The sequence below is a fragment of the Squalius cephalus genome (assembly GCF_949319135.1).
Source record: "Squalius cephalus genome assembly, chromosome: 16".
NCBI lineage: Eukaryota > Metazoa > Chordata > Actinopteri > Cypriniformes > Leuciscidae > Squalius > Squalius cephalus.
In genome coordinates this window covers 21,218,415-21,239,785 of record NC_137137.1, presented here as the reverse complement: position 1 = coordinate 21,239,785, position 21,371 = coordinate 21,218,415, and the positions used below count along the sequence as shown (strand labels likewise).

Genomic DNA, 21,371 nt, shown 5'->3' with positions numbered 1-21,371 from the left:
ATTGGAAACGAAATCATAAAAACAGGATGTTTAACCCAATCGTCAACCACTTCCCCCTTCTGAGCCAATTAAATGTTGAATAGAAGTATTCCTTCACTCCACCAGTCAGCAAGAACCCCTGTGTTGCCATGGTTACATTGCAGAAGGACAGACTTCCAGTACTGCACTGCAGTTTTGTGCTTGTGTTGTAATGTATTTATTATCTGAGCTGAGGAGGCAAGACAGTGACACTGTGTAATGGAGAAAGCTGATATTAAGATTATTTTAGAGAGGATGCTGATGATGCTAATATCGGACATAGTAATGTTAAGCAAGATGCTGTACAGTGGGAAAGAAAAATGCAAGCTTGACGTAATAAAGAACAAATTGTTCTCACACATGCATCTGTAGCACCGGGTACCAGTGAAAATCCCTTTTCTCATTTAAAAAAACACTGCAGAAACCCTTTGCTAAACCTGTAATTGGATCGTTAGTCACTTTGGATAAAAGCATCTGCTAAATGTAATGTAAATTAAGATTAAATCACATTACTATGCAACGTAATTTACTCTCCTAAGAAAATGTAAATGTCGACCTAATTCTAGTTTTCAGTATATTATATGCTATATGTTATACAGGGCTATCTGGAAATACATTTTAATCTTGATTTGGCTTTGTTGGCCATTTCATTTATCGAAATGGTACCGATTGCACCATGGCTCAGTGAGTCAGAGATTAATATACAGTAATGCTAGACCAGAGTCCTGACCTTCACTTTCTGTATTTGCAGCTAGGTAGTATTTTATATATTATTACGTGTCCAAAGTACTATTTCACACAATCTCCTCTGTAACCAGAACAAATTTGCTGGAATCAACAATTTCTGCTGCTTATTACTACATTAGAGAGCAATCACAGTGATTAACAAAGCAGCATAATTCATTTTTTAAATGGGTTATATTTTAATAGCTGAGCAGCATATGCAGTTCAACAGAGATGCACAGTCGAGTAAGAAGTGATGATAAACAATAGCTTTCAAGTGTTGGAAATCTCAAGGGTGGAAGAATAAAGGATATGAACATAGATTATTTTGATTTGAAGCATATAGCGCATAGTGCAGTAGATTCATACAGGGATGGTGGGTAAACAAGAGGGACTGGAAAGAGCTTTGAAACAATGGAGAGCTGTATAATGTGCAGAATGAAGTAATTGACAGGAGAGCACCTGTGATACTCAACACGTATTTCTACCAGTAAGCTAATCACATTTGAACCAGGTGCCCGTGCCATTTTAAATATATATTTTTGCCAAGCAAATGGTATATAGGAGACCATATGTTTACTAAAATTAGGTGTTTACTATCAAACCTCATATAGAACCAGCTCATAACAAAATTCTGAACCAATTTCAGCCCTGTTCCCAGGTGTCTAGTACACTTAAAATGGCAAGTTTGAAATGCAAATGTAAAACAATTAACTAAATAAAAGTATCATCAAAATGGTCAGATTGTACTTTTAAAAGCATGTAGGAGATTCTTCTGTTTTAGGCCTCAAATTAGCCTTTGGACTAGAGCTGGACCCTATTTTAGTGTTTTATGGGAAGCAGTTCTTCTACATGGCTGTCTTCTGTTTTAACTTTATAGTTTAATTTCCATTCTTTTTTTCCATTAGCAACGGCTACCCAACAGACCCAAGCCTAAAATGGCTGCATCAACAGCAACAACTCCGGCAGCAACCACATCTACATCCACTGCTACAGCGGTCAAGCTCCCATCCAATCGAACCTCCTCTGGCGCTCGCCGCAGGCGCACACGATGCCGGAAGTGCGAGGCATGTGTGCGGACGGAATGTGGAGAGTGTCACTTCTGTAAGGACATGAAGAAGTTTGGAGGACCTGGTCGAATGAAACAGTCTTGCATTATGAGACAATGTATAGCGGTAAGAAACTCAATTCAAACCAACACTGAGATGATTCATGAACCAAATGTAATACATTAAATCACAACCCCGTTTCAGAATTTTTTTCTTGAGAGACACCCATTTTTAGACTCAATATGATGTAGGAACAGTCTTTGTGAGGAATCTACTTTAGCCAGACCTCAGCGCTGTTTATCTTAATTTCATTGAAATTAACCACTTACTTCATAGAGCAAATGAATGAGGAACTGGCAGATCAAACTGAGATCCAGAAGATATGCCTGAACTTTACAACCAAATTAAGTTAACTGTAATTCAGTTGAATAGTCAGTTTAATTTTATTAACCATCACCTTAAAATGTGTTTGCCCAAATAGGCGTGTGTTATTTTATTAAATTCATGTTTTTTTTAACCACAATTTTTCAAAAATGTTGATATTCTGGATGTTAATGTGTTGGCATGTGATTCCACAGCCTGTGTTGCCGCACACAGCAGTGTGTGTGGTGTGCGGTGAAGCCGGTAAAGAAGACACACTTGATGATGAAGATGAAAAATTTAACGCCATGCTCATGGAGTGCTCTATCTGCAACGAGATTGTCCACCCAAACTGCCTCAAGGTCAGACTGCCCGAACCCTAACCTAACCACTGACTTAAGAACTGTTCTAAAGTAAATGGATTGCAGTGTATACTGTGCTCTCTTGTTTTGCGTGGGCAGAAAGGGAAGGAAGAGATTAGACTGAAGTGCATGTTAGTGGGTGGCTCTGTTTTTAACACTCTTTAGTTCCCCTTTAGTGTGTGGGGGTGTAATGTATTCACATTACTTGGCTAAAGTGTGTCTTCATAAACGTTCTTAGACATCTCTTCTGCTCTAAGTTCGGTCTCTTGCCTATACAGGTGAAGGATGCAGCCGGGGTAGTAAATGATGAGCTTCCTAACTGCTGGGAATGTCCAAAATGCAATTATGCTGGGAAAACTGGAAAAGTGAGTATTTGGGGAACAGCAGTACAGTGGTTTGGTAGTCTAAAAATTGAGATACAAAGATTTAAAAAGAATATTGGAGTGTTTATTAAAGTCCTTATTATGAGTTGTGGTATGCAGTGATATGTTTTTGTAACTTTTTTTCATTAATTTCATACTTTTTGAACTTGTTGCTTCACATATTTAGTTCCTGTTTTAGTTTCTTACAAAAAGCATTTAGCTTCACTCAGAATGACAAGGCCATAAGCAAACTGCCAAACCAAATCTAGATGCAAATAAAATGCAAATAGTCATGTTGTGATCATTTTAATTCCGTTAAGTAACTGACAGGTTGTCAAGCTCTTTCTCTAAATATAAACTCTGAAATGTTTTAGCAATTAAATAGGTCATATATCATACCAATTCATGCTTGTTGAACAGTTTATAATAATCATAAGGTATAAAGTTGTCTTTTGTATTTTCTTGCCACTCTTTGGCCTGCAAGCAAAAACGGGGCCCAGGCTTTAAGTACGCATCCAACCTGCCAGGGTCCCTGCTGAGGGAGCAAAAAGCAGGTCGTGACGGTAGAGAGGAAGGGGACCAGACATTGACCGGTGCAGCATCCATCAAAAGGAAGAGTGAGAGGGAGGAAACTCCCAGGCTGAAGAATGAGGATCTGCCCTCACGTCTACCCCCACTCTTGACCCCCAGTGGCTTGCCAAGACCACGATCCGAAGTTCCCAACTTTTTGAGGAAGAAGAGGAAGTTATTTGATGACGATGAAGAGGAAGAGGAGGCTAGTTCTAAAAAGAAGGTAACATTTACACAGACAAGCATTATTTGCATAAACAAATCTGCTGTAGTTTTTCAATTAGTAACTTTGTTGACACATTTTTAGCCGAAGAAACCTTGGAGGTCTGAAGAGCCTTTGATTCCCAAACTCTCTCACATGAGAACAGAAGAGGAGGAAGACAACTCTGATGAGGAGGAAGAGAGGCAGGAGAAGCGAGAACCGCCTCGCCGTTCATTTAAGAAAGACTACAGCACAGTGAGAAAAGAGGAAGTGCATGAAGAAGAGAGACGGGAGGAGAGAGATTCACCTTTCAGATCCCTAAAGGAGTTTAACACCCTAAAGAAAGAAGAAGACCAAGAAGAAGACAAAGACGAAGATGATGAGGAAGAGGAGGATGAGAGTAATGGCAAACGAGGCAGGGACAGCAGCCCTGCACTGAAGAACCATTCTTTATCACTTGAGAGTGACGCATCGCGGTGCAGCTCCCCAAGGGCAGGGCCGAGCAGTGAAGGCAGTGAGACGCAAGAAAAGGCACCACGTCCTCGGGCGAGGCGACACCGGCGCAAGCCCCCTAACCGCCAGCTTAGCGCAGAACTCAGCAAGCAGCTTAACATGGAGATCCGTCGCACGGAGCATTCACTGGCCAATGAGAACCAGCAGCCACTCAAGAGTGAACCCGAGGACAGCGAGAACGAGGAACCAAAGAGAGGCTTACGGAACGGGACTACAGGGAATGTAGGAGGAGGAGGTGGAGGAGTAGAAAGGGGAGCAGGCGGAGAGGGAGGAGGGGAGCGACCACACTTACGAGCAAGGGAGATGAACGGGACGTCTTGGGAGCTGCGGCACTTCTACCCTCCTCAGATCACCCCACTTGGCTTGAACCGCAGTTCACCCACAGTCAGACCACTTCCTGCACGTTCCCCTCCCAAGTGTGTTCAGATGGAGCGGCATGTGATCCGGCCACCTCCAATCTGCCCTCCACCTGATAGGCTACCACTAGCTGATGGGCGTAATCACATTGCTCCCAGAGAAGCGTGGTTGGCTATCTTCAGTCACTTGAGCCATCGTGAACTTTGTGTGTGCATGCGCGTGTGCAGGACATGGAACCGCTGGTAAGAAAACCTAAAGACTGGTTTATCTTTTCACACTTCAAACTTGAGACTTCTTATCTCTGGCCCTGTCCCAAATGTCACCCTCAACTCTTCCGGTCTTTCTCAATTAGTTTACACTTTGGTGACTGAATGTAAGAACAGTTAGTTTACAGTGTTTCCCAACTCTATTCCTAGTGGCACACCAACAAAACACATTTTCGAACTCTTCCTATTCAAACACCTGTTTCAGCTCATCAGCTCCAAGACTCTAAGACCTGAAATGCATGGATCACATAATGGAGACATCCAAAATATGTACTGTTGTTGTGCCTTTAGGAACAGGGTTGAGAAATACTGGGGTAGTAGACCATTGTAAAATCCCATCTCAACCATGAAATGACAAATAGGACACCCTACAGCAGGTCCAGTCCATTCCTTCTTACGGAGGGTCACCTTCCTGCAGAGTTTACCTTCAACCCTCATTAAACACACTTCAACCATCTACTCAAGATCTTCAGGACTTCCAAAAACTTCCAGGCAGCTGTTTTGGAGCAGACTGAAGCTAAACTTTGCAGGAAATTGGCCCTTCAGCAGCAGGATTGTACACCCCTGCCCTGCAATCCCATGGACTTAACAGACATGTGCAAGCAAAGGCAAAAGCAAAGAATTGGAAATACCATTTTGGGACAGATCCTATGTACAAATATTACACATATTACACAAATATTGACATTTTATAGTTGGTCACTTTTAGAGCTGTGGTTTTCATGAACATCTTTTTATTTATCTGTTTAGGTGTTGTGACAAGAGATTGTGGACTCGTATCGATTTGAAGCGTTGTAAGTCCATCACACCACTCATGCTGAGTGGGATCATTCGCAGACAGCCCATCACTTTGGACTTGAGCTGGACCAACATCTCCAAGAAGCAATTAAGCTGGCTTATTAACCGACTACCAGGTCAGTGTTCATGTGAGCAAGTATGTAGATCCACGTCATCCAAATCTGTGCAGCTATCACTAAATACTTATGTGTTTGGATACAGGACTGAGGGTGCTCCTCCTATCGGGCTGTTCATGGGTGGCCGTTTCGGCTCTCTGCACATCCAGCTGTCCTCTACTGCGTACTCTAGATCTGCAGTGGGTGGAGGGGCTCAAAGACCCCCAGATGAGGGACCTACTATCCCCTCCGACTGACAACAGACCAGGTATTATACAACACTTCAGATCGATATGCGCATATCCAAGACCCAGAATCAAATGCATACAATACAGTGATTTAATCAGATGGCATATTCTCTAATTTGGTTTTCTCTAACAGGTCAGATGGACACACGCAGCAAACTACGGAATGTTACTGACCTGCGTCTGGGTGGTTTGGACATCACGGACTGCTCTCTGCGTCTCATAATTAAAAATATGCCTCTACTCTCCCTTCTGGACTTGAGTTACTGCAACCATATCAATGACCAGTCAGTAAACCTGCTGACTGCTGCAGGGACCACCACTAGAGACTCCCTAACCGATGTCAACCTTTCTGGTAATTGCACTGTTTAAATATTTAGTCACAAATCCCATTTGTAATACTATAACAAATGCTTTCAAACTGTTAATATTCACCACAAGTTGATATCCCTTTTTCACCAACACAGTGCTGGTGCCAGAGCTGGACCAGTGCCCGATCTTGAACTATTGCTTCCACCAAAGATAATTTAGCTTCTTATTGTTCCCTTAAGGCTAATTCACAGTGCTCCAACACCAAAAGATATGTTCACTGCGTTTGATTGGGTCAGTATGTTACCCCTGTTGGTGTCTGTTGCAGTTGGTCGGCGTATGTTTTCACCAACTGAAGATGTTTAATCTGCATTTGTCAGTCGTAGAATGTCTTAGCAGTGATGTAATGGGGTCAGTTGCATAAACTGCTAAGACTAGTCTTACAAATTAGTCTTCAATTTTTTTCTTTAAGACTGTTCATATCTTTTTCAAGTCAGTTACATAAAAACGTAGATTGGTGTAATTTGATAACGAAAAGTAAGACTGATTACCCCAACTAACTGCTAGTTGTTTGCACTAGTTCTTAAGACACAGTCTTAAAGGGGGGGTGAAATGCTCATTTTCACTCAATCTCCTGTTAATCTTGAGTACCTATAGAGTAGTATTGCATCCTTCATATATCCAAAAAGTCTTTAGTTTTATTATATTTATAAAAGAAAGATAGGCTGTACCGAGTCTTTCCGGAAAAAAACGAGCGGCTGGAGGCGGGCCCTGTGGGCAAAGCTAAAGCTGTGCTAACGCGCCGAGCTAGTAACAACACACAGAGACAATAGAAGCAGTTTTACTCACCGAACCTTTATCATTGTGACTGCTCGATCCTTAAGCATTAGACGATCTGCAAATCCGTCGATCTGGGCTTTGTTTATAAAACAATCATCGTCGAAATGCAGGGAACAAACAGTCTACACAACTCCGTTTATGCTCAGGAAAAACAAACTCCATCCACTGGTGCCTTAACGCCGGGTTCTTTGGGAATCTGTGCAGGGTTGTCTTGCCCTGGCAACCAAAAACACACTTCTTTGGTGACATTGGCTTCCCAAAAGCCGGGCAGGGCGCTTTGATGGCGAACTGCTTTCGCTCTCTTGCTCTGGTCTACGAGTGCGCGCGCGCCCGCGATCTTACTGGAGAAGTGCCCTTAGGACCCATATAAGGAAATTCCGTTACATCTGACGTCACACATACCCATACTCGAAAAAAACTTTCCGAAACTTGTGACAAACCGGAAAGACAATTTTTGGCACAGAAATACTCCTTCAAACGTACAATTTAATTTTTGAAACTTTGTCCATGTTTAGCATGGGAATCCAACTCTTTAACAGTGTAAAAAACTCAGTATGCATGAAATAGCATTTCACCCCCCCTTTAACATAATGGCTATACTTATGCAACTGGCCCCTGATGATTGTCGCATTGGCTGAAATCTGGTGTCTGCAGTGTGAACCAAAAACATTAACAGCTAGCAGGCAAGAAAATGCAGCAATCACTTAAAGTTTCCAAAACAACAACTCAGTCTGGCTACACTGACACAAAAAATTCTCTAATTTTAATCAGTGAAGCTGTCAACTCAGGAAGCATCCAATGTGGGCAGGTTACGTCATTTGGCTCATAAGATTTGTGGGCCTGTTCAGAGTGAGATCCCCAGGCACCAGCACTATTTCAGTGAAAACTGCATAACAGTTACTCTGTGGGGACCTATAAAAAAAAATTACTTAAATGTTAAACCTGTGTACCACAGGAGTTGCATTGGTTTACTTAGGACCTTAGGAGTCTAATGCTGTAAAACTCTTAATTCCCCCTCACTGATTACTGATCTCTTCTTTCTGAATTCTCTCTTTAGTGTGCAACAGGGTCACTGATCAGTCACTGAGTTACTTCAAACGCTGCGGAAGCATCTGCCGCATTGACCTGCGATTTTGCAAGCAGGTGAGCCGACAGGCATGTGAGCGCTTCATTGCTGAGATGTCGGTCATCGTTCCCTTCAAACTGCAAGAGGATAAACTGCTCCAAAAACTACACAGCACCCCCTAGTGTCTGGGAGGAAATGAACACCAGTCTAAAATGATACCATGTATCAGGTGCACTCATGTGTTCGGACTGAAACTGGATTCGCACACTTTAAAAAAAAAAAAAAAGCACTGCAACACGTATGTGGACAAAGCGTTTGGTCATCTTCTTTCAAACTGGAGAGAAGAGCAGACATATTGTACTTAAAGGCACATAATTCTGCTCCTATTCTGAATGGTGTATTCTAATGATGATGGACTTTATTCTTCAAATTCTGTTAATCTTTAAGAGGAGATTTATGTGTTATTACCAGGAAATTGTATTTAAACGGTGGTGTAGTAGAAAGCAGAGGAAGCAATGGGTATATATACACACACTTAATCAATGAGAGAGTAAGCATGATTGTACATTATTCAAAACCCTCCAAACAATTTTTTTGTACAAAAGATGTATCAGTTCAGATTTCTGTGCTATATTTGGTTCAGTCCTGGATATATGTATTGTTCTTTATTTTGTTTTTTAATATAATGGAATTTTTAAATATCTCTGTCCATTTTATGTAATCAGTATTGGAACGTTCCAGTCTGATCAGCATTTTTCAGTCATGAGTTTTGACTGCTTTGAATTTCAAGTACTTGCTGTTCTTATCTCAAACAGGTATAGAAGTGGAATTTGTTATTATGAGGTCTATTTATAAACCAGTGCCATATTCCATCTGTTGTTTTAAAGTTCTAAACAGGCAAGCCTTCAGCTATCAGGAGGCTAAATTTCATAGCTACGCCTGTGTAGAGCACAGCTCTACAAGTGTTAGACCAAACAAATTGCTGAGTATTTAATCTTGTTAGCAAGTAATTTGTTTTGTTCAACATATCAGGTAGTTTGCATTTTTTCCCCATGAGGTCAAAAAAGACTTTGCTGAACCTCCACGCAGTATTTGTCTGAGAGTCATCGTGCTTTTTATTCCTTCCACAGTGATTATTATTGTAAAATGGTAACTGTTATGATGACAGATGATTTTAATGGTGTGTATTATTGTGAGTTTTGTCTCAGGATATTTACTGTCAGAAAGAGGGAGCCTGCCATTTGATCTAAGCCACCATACTTGTACCACTATAAATTAAGGCGTTTTTCGCCATCTAAAACATTGTAATGTACATTCGGCTATTTATATTTGTATGTAATTAAAAAAAATGTACCGTGAGGCATTTGAAAAGGGAAGTTATTTTTCAATATTAGAATAACTTCAAAAATGAAAAGCAGGGAACAATTTAAAGCCAATGTAAAGTGCCATTAGCAATCTGTTTTAGTTACATAATCTTAGATATTTCCTAGTGGGAAAAATGAAGACATTTTCAAATAGTCAATTTTGATTTCATATTGACTTAACAAATAATGACCCGGAACAACAAATTGACGTTTAATAATCACAATGCAGTACAGTCCAGTGAAAATCTTTCTTAGCACTTTTATTTAAGTATCACAAGTAACTAAGAACATACACAACTCGCTTGTTAATTCTATATTAAAGTAACAGCAACTGACCAAAAGAAAAAGTTATTTTTTGTTAAGAAAAATAAACTGATCTGAATAGGCATTTACACAGGAATTAAAGACATGTCAGGTTAAACAAGTATGTAATGAATCTGAATATACACCTAAATGTTACATCCCTTATAATCTAAAATATATCGCACAAAAAGAGAGGCTGGTATTGCTGTAATGCAGCTGGTGCTTGTCAGCGCTATGCAATGTGCCATGATGCAACTTCTAATCAGGTTTATCACACATTAATAATGGTTACAAAATATGGGTAGATCATTTGTTTGGGTCATCACTCTCAAGTGAGGTGACTTTGTAAGGTTTTACGACTTACGTTAATTCAAGTACTAACAACAACTGTAGTGCATTAAAAGACAGAAACGCACCTTTTGGCACCCAAATCATCCCTCTTTTTCACACCGTGCATAATTTTAGAAGTTATGGTTACTTTGCACATACATAAAATGCACATTTTCAAATGTTATTGATTTAAATCAGTAATATTGTACCTGTTTATGGTCCTACTTTTCAATTATGATATTTACCCCATACACAAGTATTTGGTGCATAAAAAAAACAGTTCCATCCTCTCTTGTTTGTCACCACTTGCACTGATTAACAACAGGTTTATAGGCTGGTTTTCCAGTCACATATTCAAGAAACCAGCAAATGCCGCTTATAATTTGTTAGCAGGAGGTACAATGTTACCTGTAGGAAAAACTTTGTTCAAAAACACAATTCAAACAGGAAACAAAGGCCCATTCACAGACGTTGCAAAACAAAAAAAGGAAATAAAAGAGCAATAGGAACATTCGGATACTTCCATCCTGAGTTATGGTGCATGATGATGAACCCACTGGAGTAATTTATTATTTTTTTATTTTTTTATAGAGTTTCTCACAGTGCTTGCATGTGAACTGGGAGCAGAATGTCTTCAAAGCTGTAGGACACAGGTGTCAAACTCAGTTCCTGGAGGGCCACAGCCCTACACAGTTTTGTTCCAACCCTGCTTCAACACACACACACCTGCAGTTTTCAAATAAGCCTGAAGGACTTGATTAGCTGATCAGGTGTGTTTAATTAGGGTTGAAGCTAAACTCTGCAGGGCTGTGGCCCTCCAGGAACTGAGTTTGACACCCCTGCTGTAGGACATCAAGTCAAGGCTGTGAGGTGTTGCAGCTGAACAATTGCATATTATTACAGAGAAGAGCTTGTGGAATGTTTTTACTGAAGCATTTATTGACAAAGCCACTGTGGCCCACCGTCTGAAGTCTTCCTCAAACGTTGTGAAAAATTAAGCAGAGAACTTTTATCTTCCTCACTAATTCGATGCGAAGACGGGCACTTGCTGGGTGCGTCCTCACCGAATCCTAAAGCAGTCTGCAGGTGGAACAGGACGAACTCCCAGAAGTATTAAGACTTGAAAACATGCACAGCCCTGATAACGTATTGTCTGCATATAGGGCATTCGTTCATGCGCTTCCCGCATTTAGTGCAGGTGACCATGTGACCGCACTCCAGCAGTACACAGTCAATGACAGCGTCCATGCAGATGCGACACAGGCTGTCGTCATTTGATAACTGGGTCCTGCAACCATCTGCAGTGAGAGAGAGGAAAAAGAGATGAGCCATTATGACGTGTGCCAATCCATTTGTAAGAACATGATCTTGAGTTCCTCAATGGGTTAATGTCAATTCTAACCCAGACAGCAACATAGTGTCGGCCCAGATCTGGCCGACACTATGTTGCTGTCTAGGTAAGAACCAATCACAACCAGAGATGGCCACAACTCAAGTAAGATACCTCCAACTAGTGATGCACCAGAATCGAATGGCAATAAAAAATAGGCCAAAAAAGATTATTTATTCATTTTTACTGCATTTTTCAGTGTAAATCATTGCCAAAAAACAGTTAACTTTTCTTCAATGACACAGAACAGGTTTGTCAATGTAAACACTCTCTAAATAGATATCCTTAATTGTTGTGCTCACATCTTTTACAGTGTCTCATGCACAACAGTGTTCTGCACAAGGAAGAAAGGGGCCGTTCACACAGAACGTGTTTTTTCATTCTACTGCGCTACTTTTCCATTGTTTTTCAATGTAAACGCGCTAGAGCAGGCAAACGTCTTTAACCACTGCGCTTATGTCTTTTGCAGGTCTTGCGCATGACACTGCATAAAAAAACTATGGAAGCTTGTTTCCGCCACAGAATAAAACATTTTAAGAGATAATTGCGACTTTTTATCTCACAATTGCGAGTTTACATCTCGCAATTCTGACTTTATTTCTCAGAATTTCGAGATATAAAGTCAGAATTGCGTGAAATAAAGTCGCAATTGTGTGTTATAAAGTCAGAATTGCGAGATATAAAGTCAGAATTGCGTGAAATAAAGTCGCAATTGCGTGTTATAAAGTCAGAATTGCGAGATATAAAGTCAGAATTGCGTGGAAAAAATTCGCAATTGCGTATTATAAAGTCAGAATTGCGTGAAAAAAAGTCGCAATTGCATCTTATAAAGTCAGAATTCTGACTTTTTTTCTCGCAATTGCGACTTTATATCATGCAATTCTGACTTTATAATACGCAATTGGGAGATATAAAGTCAGAATTGCATGATATAAAGTCGCAATTGCATGTTATAAAGTCAGAATTGTGAGATAAACTATTCTGAGGTAAAAAAAAAAAAAAAAAGTCCGTATTTTTTTCCCCCTTAGAATTGGACTTTATATCTCACAATTGTGAGTTTATATCTCACAATTGTGAGTTTATATCTCACAATTCTGAGAAAATATGTCAGAATTGCGAGATATAAAGTCGCAATTGCGTGTTATAAAGTCAGAATTGCGTGATATAAAGTCGCAATTGCGAGAAAAAGTCAGAATTCTGACTTTATAACACGCAATTGCGACTTTATATCTCGCAATTGTGACTTTATTTCACGCAACTCTGACTTTATATCTCGCAATTCTGACTTTGTATCTCGCAATTCTGAGAAATAAAGTCAGAATTGCGAGATGTAAACTCGCAATTGTGAGATAAAAAGTCGCAATTATCATTTAAATTTTTTTATTTTGTGGCGGAAACAAGCTTCCATAAAAAACTGTTTAAGTTAAAAGAAGTTTTAAAATGCGCGTCTTGCACTTTGACTCATTCCACTGACCTGCGTCTCACGTTTTTAACAGCCAAAAAACATGTCCTGTGTGAACCGGCCCTATGACTGATTTATTTCCTGTGAACTACACCATGAACAGCACACCCAGTTCAATTACAAAATTACCCAGAACCAATTACCGAAACTTTATTTTCCGTTTCGGTAAAAACATTCACTTCAGTGCATCACTACATGCCAACTCTTGCATTGTGCAGTTTATATAAACTCTAGCCCTACAAAATAAAAATAAAAATGTATACTTGATGAAGGGCATGGATGAAATGGGATAATGGGGGTAAACCGTCACAGAAGATACATTTTTATGACCCCAAACCCTACCAATAAAATTATTATTACATTATAAATGATTTATGGCAGTGTAAACAATGACACTTTACATTTTTCCTTTGAGAATACATGCTATCTGGCAGTGGCCATGCAGGGAGGGAGTTGAAGTGCAATGACATCACAAACTGCAGTGCACTGGTGGGTGTGACCAGGGAGCATTTCCACCAATCACAAGCCTTACCTCCGATTCCACCATTGCAGATTGGAGGGGGATAAGCTACAACTTAAGTGGAAGGAGCAAAGCACAGCTATTAGACTCAGCTAGGAGTTATTATTAGTGAAACAGTCCATTTAATTTACTGTGTAACCTGAGCAGATCATTAATGAAATCAACTAAAAACTAAAAAAGCATTTGCACTCTTTTAATGATTTTTTTTTTAATTCAAACTGTGAGGTGAAATAATTTCTTACCTGCAGTGATGGGGTTGCTCACATTTTCCACTGAAAAAAAAGAGCATGCTTTTTAAAGAATTTTTAATAAAACTTTTATCGACACTATTCTCAAATCTCTCACAATTGGCAGGTGTGGCAAATGTTTATTTTTAGACTGTGTGTTGCTTTATTTATGGAGAAGTGTTAGTGCAGAGCAGTGTTAGCACTCACTAGATTTGCGATTGTCCTCATTCTCCCGGTAAAGCCTCCTGACGCGCTCCACCAGCTCCCACTTCTCACAGCAGCCGGAGAAGCTCACAAAGTTCCTCGCAAGGATCTCCTTCAGCTGCCTGACGGTCAACTGCTCCACGTCACCGAGGGAGGACAGATCTGACAGAGAAGCTCTAGCCCGCCGCCGCGTCTGAGGACTAACCTGATGGTAACGGGACATTCTAGTCATGTTATATAATCTCTGCAATTTAACCCTCATATTGTCCGTTCAGACCCCATTTGATGTTTCCCTCAAAAGTATTGTTCCCTTCCTCTCACTGGCATGAGATTTTGTGACTTTTGTTTCATTCTCGAACTAAACACAAAAAATGAAACATTGGAAATGAACGGGAAAGGCTATTTTTTTTTTTTATCTTTCATTTAAAAAAATAAATAAATAAAAATAATAATAAATCCAGCATAAATCTGAATTTTTACACAGAAATTAAGGCCTGGTGCTAAAGCAAGAATGCAATGTGGAACAAACATGCTCACTCTCTCTCGCACACACACACACACACACACATAGGTATGACTGCAACAGACAGTATTTGTATAATATTTGGCAAACAGAATCAGCCACAAATGCAGATATGAAGGGGTGAGACCTAACACACGCACAAATACACATGCACGCGCACAAACACTTTCGCATGCACACATACACGCATGTGCACACACACACACACACCTCGTTACATTTCTGCTTATTGCTATTGTTTTCATTTAATTTTTTTTAAATAATTTCTTATTCTAAAGGTAATGATTTTTTATATTTCGTTTATTGAAATAAATAATTTGTGAATACAATCTGACTCTTAAGTTTTTTTTGTGGCATTTTAGTTATATTTTTACAAATTTATGTTGTATTATTGCAAAAACAAACACTTTTCAAATTTCAACATGTTTTCTTCTAACCAGCAGATGGCTCCTAGATCTATATCCAGAAACAATTCCTATTTAATTTAGATCATCATTAAAGTATTTTTTTTTTCCAGAAAATTTTTATATTTCATATGCAAACTAATGGTGTAAAGTAATTTTGAGGTAAGTGGGTAAAAAAGTAAACAAAACACAAAAATAAATGGCAATTCAAAATATGAATACATACTTGTGACAGATAAATGTGATGCATTTTTACTAACAAATTTACTTGAACTGACATTTTTGTTAAAGTCAAATGTGTGGAGATGCTATTCTTCTTCTGACCAGCCCAAGAAAATATGTATTAGTAAGAGAATTAACTCACCTCTGGCGTGTGTTCTGCCTGGTCGAGGTTAAGGAGTGAGACTGAAGTGGAGTCCTCAATATCCTATCAGCAAGGAATGTTTACACAGAAAGAATATATTAGCCATCCACGCTAAGAGCTAGCCTGACTATGTCAGACTTCGTACTTCCGCTCAATTTCATTTCGCTTCTGTACTCAGTCTGAGACAGCTTCAGAGCTTTCTGTTTGCCACCGGTCTGGAAACAGCCGGGCCAATCAACGAACAGAGGGCGGGCTGAGAGCCGTGACGTACACGCTGATTGTACCGTGGATGCGTAGATTTACTTAACTTAACCTGCAAAAGTCGTTCACAGCCATGTTCACTCCGGTATTTCGCTCGATGGTTTTGTTTTCGCATCATACATGTGTTTACAGTGAAAGTTAGATGCGGCTGAGCATGCGCATAACACACGCCATAACCAAACGTTATGTGATTGGCTTACGGGTAACCAATGATTTTAAACTTCAGACAAGCGCCCCCTAGCAAGAGAGAAAACACTTCTCTGTTATGCCATTCCAGACTCTGTCTACGAAGCAAAGTGAAGTAGCAGAGTCTGGTATTACCAGGCTAGCTAAGAACAGCTTTACAAAGGATTCACCATTGACTGCCACAAAAAAACAAGCCAGCCAAGTATATTTCAGTTACAACATCATTCAACCCTCTTGTTAATAGCGCTATAAATGGAATGAAATACACTTAAATCTAATGCCACATTTTTCCACAGGCATTTTGAGCACAGATTTTTGTGCACAGCAGTGCATGCTGGGTAGGATTGCATCAGCCATGCATAAGTTATTTGGAACATAAAGTCCACACTACAGGCTCAGTAACTACTAGCTAGTTTGTAACTAACTTTGTACTTTATTTGTTCAATGTAGCTAGTATGTCTTAAGTTCTCAGTAAAGTAATGCTTGTGAAAACTAATATGTCATTTATCCTAAATGATCCAATAGCAGTCTTCAAATTCATGAGCAGAAGTTGTTGAAATGCTGTGTATTTCTGTTTATTCTTGCTTCTAACTTATTTTGGCTCATGGTCATATCCAATGCAGTTGGCTTCTTTATCTTTCAATCAACAAAAGTTTCTCTGCAAATTCAATTACACTGTGCCTTGTTTACAAAACGAAATGCTCTGAACAAACATATTAATCCTCCGATGCGATCTGGGACATGAAGCGACTCGATTCTAAAGTCTATACAGAGACGCAAAAAAGCTGTTTAAACTGGACGCGTCAAAGCAAACATTCTTTCACTCTTTCATTTCTCCAGTTGTCAAGCAACTAGTGGGTCCTATTTGCTTTTGACGTGATGCAAATGTCAGCCGACAAATAAACGAACGCCAGTGGGCGGGGCCTATAATGCGATATAACCATTCGTCGATCTCTTGCTCTGGAGGCAGTGATATGCAAATGTATTTGCCTGTGTGACGTCACAGATCCTGCAATATCAAAACAAGTTGTTTTTGGAGCTTGATTAAATAAATGCTTTGTTTATAATGAGGACGTTTTAAGACCATATGTCAAAAGATCATGACCCCTTTAAACAGTAGTATGCTATAATGGTCACGTGATCTCATCATATTACATTTAATTTAATGGTACCTTGTTATCTTGGGAAAAAAAATATATTATTTTGCACTTTTAATCCAATTTTTGTAATGTTTTATTATTAAATTATTATCTGAATGAGTCAAGTGCATTGTATTGTGGGATACAATATGCAGCACAATGAGCTCAGGATGTTACTGCTCATTTTGGCAAATGTATTAGGGTATTTCATGCATACAGAAAATTAGCATACTGGAATGTATGTAAATTAATGGTCAAAAATCACAAAACTCACGGTTCGAATGATGTTACGTTTTTTGAGATACGGATTGGATAACTTTTTTGGATCAGCAAGAAAAAACCTTTGCTTTCCATTTGTTACTTAATAAAGCACACTTTAAGTACTCCGATACCACAGCAAAAACTACTTTCCTAACTAATAAACTTCAAAACATTATTAAAGGCAAGTGAACAGTCAGTAAAAAATAAGAACAAATACACTAATTACAAGCATAGATAAATACAATATAACAAAGTTACAAATAAAGTCTAACAGTAGTATTAATTTCATTAACAGACATTCAGTAATTAAATATTAAGTATTAAAATAACACTATAGTGTTCACTGTATAAATGTAATATAGATTATTCTTTGTTAAAACTGTGTTTTTTGTGGTTTGATTAACATTAATGACATAGACAACAGCAAGTATTTATAGGCTGCCGTCACTTTAAGGCCTAATGCACGGATCCATTATAATGATACACATCCGTTTTCTTTCTCAACTGTTTACGTTCACTTAAGACATAAACAACTGTCTACTTGCCGAGACGGGTATTTTGACAATTTTGCGTGTATGTGTCCACCCAAGTGCAAGGAGACGTGAAAGAGGAATCAACTGTGGAGCTTGGTTTGTATGGATCACGGATCAACTACGTTCTGTTTAACTCCTAATGTAAACATGTTATTCCAAATAGCCATGCTCACAGATTAGAATCATCTGGACACACCTGATTGGACTCGGGGCTGTTGCTCCTACTGATTGGTTCTCCTTGAGTTGGAGAGAGAGCTGAGAGAGGGGAAGTGGGCTCTTCAGTTGAAGGGGGTGGGCTATACAGGGGGCGTGACTGCAGAGAAGGCGTATCTGGATCATCCTCACTTTCGGCACCTTGATGGCAAAGCACCAAGTCCACAAGGTCCTCTTTCTCCCTAAGGATTCAAAGCATTCAAACAACTCAAAAACACTAATGATATGGTCATAATACACCCAATTATTAATAATGCTCACATACTGTTGCCTGTGTGAACGTACCTGCAGGTATCAGTGTTAATATTGCGTAACGTAAGGTACTGCCGCAAGTCCTTAACACGCAAACGCATGAGCTGTGGACGCTGGAATGAAGTGCCCTTCAGCAGCTGACAAGTTGTGCATCTGCGCTGGTTATCCTGAAGTACTGAGCACAGCGAACAGAAACTCTTCTTGCAGTCGCAACAGATGTGCTACGGTGGAGAAAAAGAGGGAATTTGTGCTTAATCAAAAGTACAAAAAGCAAAGCTGTAATAAAATTACAATCTCTCATCTCAAACGAAAGAGAAGACATGAAGATTGTGGATTATTGTCTAACTCTAGTATATATTTTAATAATGTCAGAAGGTAATTACTACCCTTGTAAAAAAAAATAAGTGTGCTTAATTGTACTGAATGCGCATTTGTTGTGTAAATTCAAATCTTAAAAGTATATATTTTTTACAAATGTACTTGCAGTTAATAATGTTCATGAAGTTAAAGGCCACGTAAGTGTACACTTTCATGACGGTTTCTTAACACACTTAAGTGCACTTTTAAAAATCTGCACTTTGTAATAAGTAAAAATGAGAACTTACTTAAAATAGCATTTTAAGCTTTAAAGAAGTACACTTATTTTGATGTTACTTATTTTAAATGCTTGTCAGTACATTTGGCAGTACACTTTATCCATATTTTAAAGACAATAGAATTACATACAAAGAAGTCCTACTTAATTGAATTTAATATAAAATAAAACTATGATACATTTTTATTTAATTGCAAATAACTTGCAATTAAGTGTCTGAAAACATTACATTCAGTTTGCACTTAAGCATGTTCTATTAAAGTATATCATTATAAAATAAGTCATCTTTTTAAAAGTATGCTGCTAAACTGTACTTCTTTTTCACAAAGATAAAGGCCCCATGGAATCAAAATGAGAGATTTGTGCATTTTAGTCTATGTATATTAAATTTAAGGTCATCTATATGTCGAAAAAACCAAGGTGGAGCAGTGCAAGTGATCTATTTTGTAAGTCAAGAGTAAAATCTTTTATGGCTTTAATGAGAAATTTGATGTATAAATGTATTTGTCGGCTGGATGATTAACATAACCCTGAGTCTAGAAACAAAGTTGAATTGAATATATGCCACTCTACCAATAAAATTGACCAAATAAAACGTTTTAGTAGATTTTAAAATGTACAATCTTTGTCTTCTGGGAAAATGGGCAAAAAAATATTGATGACTCATCTTGCACGCAGGCGAATATAAAAATTGGTGACCAATCAAAAGCTACATAGAATCAAAATGTCCCCTAACTTAATAGCACCTTAATACTTGTCCAGATGTGATTTACTGTAAATTTTGTTTTACATTCAAGCCGTCAACATGGTCCCAACTTACAGATTCAGTAGGAAATACATCCACATCAAAACGAAATTTGTGTTTGTGCAGCCATTTCATGGGGTCTTTAATCTAATAAATGCTTTTAGATTTAATGTGCGGAACAAATGAGATTGTATGGCAATGGCAGGTGTGCAGGTCTACCTACCCTTCTCCTAAAGACAGAGAAGGCTTGTCTACAGGACTGACACACCAGGCTGATGTTGGTGGAGTTGGTAGGTGGGTATGTGGAGTATCCCGCAGTGGGAGCAAAACGAAACGGCCCCGCACCTGCCCCGAAACCTGGCTGCTGCCCTCTCACGGCCCCGGTACCCATCACTTCATTCAGCAGACCACAACATGATGCCCACATGGACGAGGCCCCCGCCTGCACGGAAAACAATCACAAAAGACTTTACAAACAAATGATGACAAATGATGAGGTTTTCAAACCTTTGAGGTTGTATTACGACTAGTGCTGTCAATCAAAACTATTATTATATTAATAATAGTCTTATTATGCTGGAATGGTTTAAAAGCACTTGAAAAAAATATTGGCTGATCATAAGATAGGCCAACATGCAGACCGTCTTCAGTCGGTCGCTCTCTCGCTTCGTGGAGCTGGTGAGTGAAACCCAGATTGTGTGATCACGTACTGCAATGCATGCTGGGTTAATTGCATTAAATTACAAAAAAAAAAGGGGGCAAGGCCTGGTTGAGTTGCAGTAGTAGTGTGTTGAAATTTGCAGTTATGCGCAGTAATTCGCAAGGGGAGTAACAAACACGCTCAAAGCAGTTGACCAATCACAACACATTGGTCCAGCCAGCCAATCAGAGCACATTGTGCTTTCCGACAAGGAGACCTGAAATAAACATAACGTTACTGAAAAACAGGGAACAGAGGTGCTGCGACATTTTAAATTATGTGAAAACTAATGTGTTTTTGAACATTCAACCGTGAAAACCTATTCTAGCAGACCACAGAAACAAAATCAAGATTTTGTAAAAGGGCATAATAGGTCCCCTTTAAACAGAAAATATTAAATCACAGAAATTGACACGTTATTATTGACATCCCTAATTAAGACACATCTAATATGTCGAAAATCGCCATTGTGAGAGTGATACTGTCTTGTGCATGATAACAATGGTAAGTGTGAGCTGCTGTGCGTCATTTCCCCATTCAGAATGTCCTGCCCAAAAAGAGTTCCCATTGACTGGGATCAATCTCATTACAGATGGATGGGAATAGGGCTAAGCCATAACAAGGGATTAGTGTGCTTTAAATGACATCTGACTGCAGCTAGTGCTCTTAGTCACATTTAACAGAGAGTAACCATGGTGTTTTTATTTTCATGGGGAGCCAACAGGATAATTAACTCCCAATTGTCATTGTGTGACACAGTGAAGGATCGGTCCTGTTGCTGGGTCTCGCCTCCCAACAAATGAAAACATGAGAACAGAAGAGTTAAAAACAAACCAACACATTACTGATCATTGCATCTAACAAATGAATACTGAGATGCACTACACAAATTATATAACTGCTAGATGTTGACTATATAAAGGCATGAAAGATGTCATCAATGCACAAAATCACACAATACAAATAATGCATGAAATGCTAAACTGGAAATCAGCTGTTACTTATCGAGCTGATAGCAAATGTAGCAGATTAGTAATGCTAGCCTGATGCACAGCCAACAGAGAAACAAGTTCAAAAACTAAACAAGCATTATGAGAAATGACTGTACCTTCATAGCAGCTCAAAGACACCACGGGAAGTCACCCAGCTGTATGTAAAGGCAGCCAGGCCATTGCTCACAAACGGCTAACTCTTCATTTCACAGTCGCTGTCTACAGCCGCACCAGGAGGATCGCTATGTGACTGTGATTAAGCGTTTTC

General features: G+C 39.1%; 2 protein-coding genes across 6 annotated transcripts in view; one reads left to right on the top strand and one right to left on the bottom strand.

The window, feature by feature from the left end:
• Positions 1 to 8,579, top strand: part of kdm2ba (lysine (K)-specific demethylase 2Ba) — a 16,148-nt gene extending 7,569 nt beyond the window's left edge. For both annotated transcript variants that reach the window (XM_079896766.1, XM_079896765.1), the window contains 9 exons: positions 1,650 to 1,916; positions 2,369 to 2,512; positions 2,791 to 2,877; positions 3,359 to 3,667; positions 3,752 to 4,758; positions 5,533 to 5,696; positions 5,782 to 5,943; positions 6,057 to 6,275; positions 8,127 to 8,579. In XM_079896766.1, coding sequence (XP_079752892.1) covers positions 1,680 to 1,916; positions 2,369 to 2,512; positions 2,791 to 2,877; positions 3,359 to 3,667; positions 3,752 to 4,758; positions 5,533 to 5,696; positions 5,782 to 5,943; positions 6,057 to 6,275; positions 8,127 to 8,317 — 2,520 coding nt within the window. In that variant the 5' untranslated portion in view covers positions 1,650 to 1,679 and the 3' untranslated portion in view covers positions 8,318 to 8,579. The remainder of the gene's footprint in view (positions 1 to 1,649; positions 1,917 to 2,368; positions 2,513 to 2,790; positions 2,878 to 3,358; positions 3,668 to 3,751; positions 4,759 to 5,532; positions 5,697 to 5,781; positions 5,944 to 6,056; positions 6,276 to 8,126) is intronic.
• On the bottom strand, positions 8,237 to 21,371 carry rnf34a (ring finger protein 34a). 4 transcript variants are annotated; one of them, XM_079896767.1, is made up of 10 exons: positions 21,220 to 21,371; positions 19,635 to 19,853; positions 18,105 to 18,292; positions 17,803 to 18,001; positions 15,227 to 15,289; positions 13,939 to 14,140; positions 13,747 to 13,776; positions 13,386 to 13,558; positions 10,970 to 11,430; positions 8,237 to 10,772 (listed from the first exon to the last, which is right to left on the bottom strand). In XM_079896767.1, exons 1-9 carry the CDS (start codon positions 21,223 to 21,225, stop codon positions 11,305 to 11,307), a joined length of 1,206 nt encoding a protein of 401 aa, XP_079752893.1. In that variant the 5' UTR covers positions 21,226 to 21,371; the 3' UTR covers positions 8,237 to 10,772; positions 10,970 to 11,304. The 4 variants fall into 4 exon arrangements, with proteins under 4 accessions (XP_079752893.1, XP_079752894.1, XP_079752895.1 ...); XM_079896768.1 differs by having other exon boundaries at positions 13,517 to 13,558; XM_079896769.1 differs by lacking the exon at positions 13,386 to 13,558.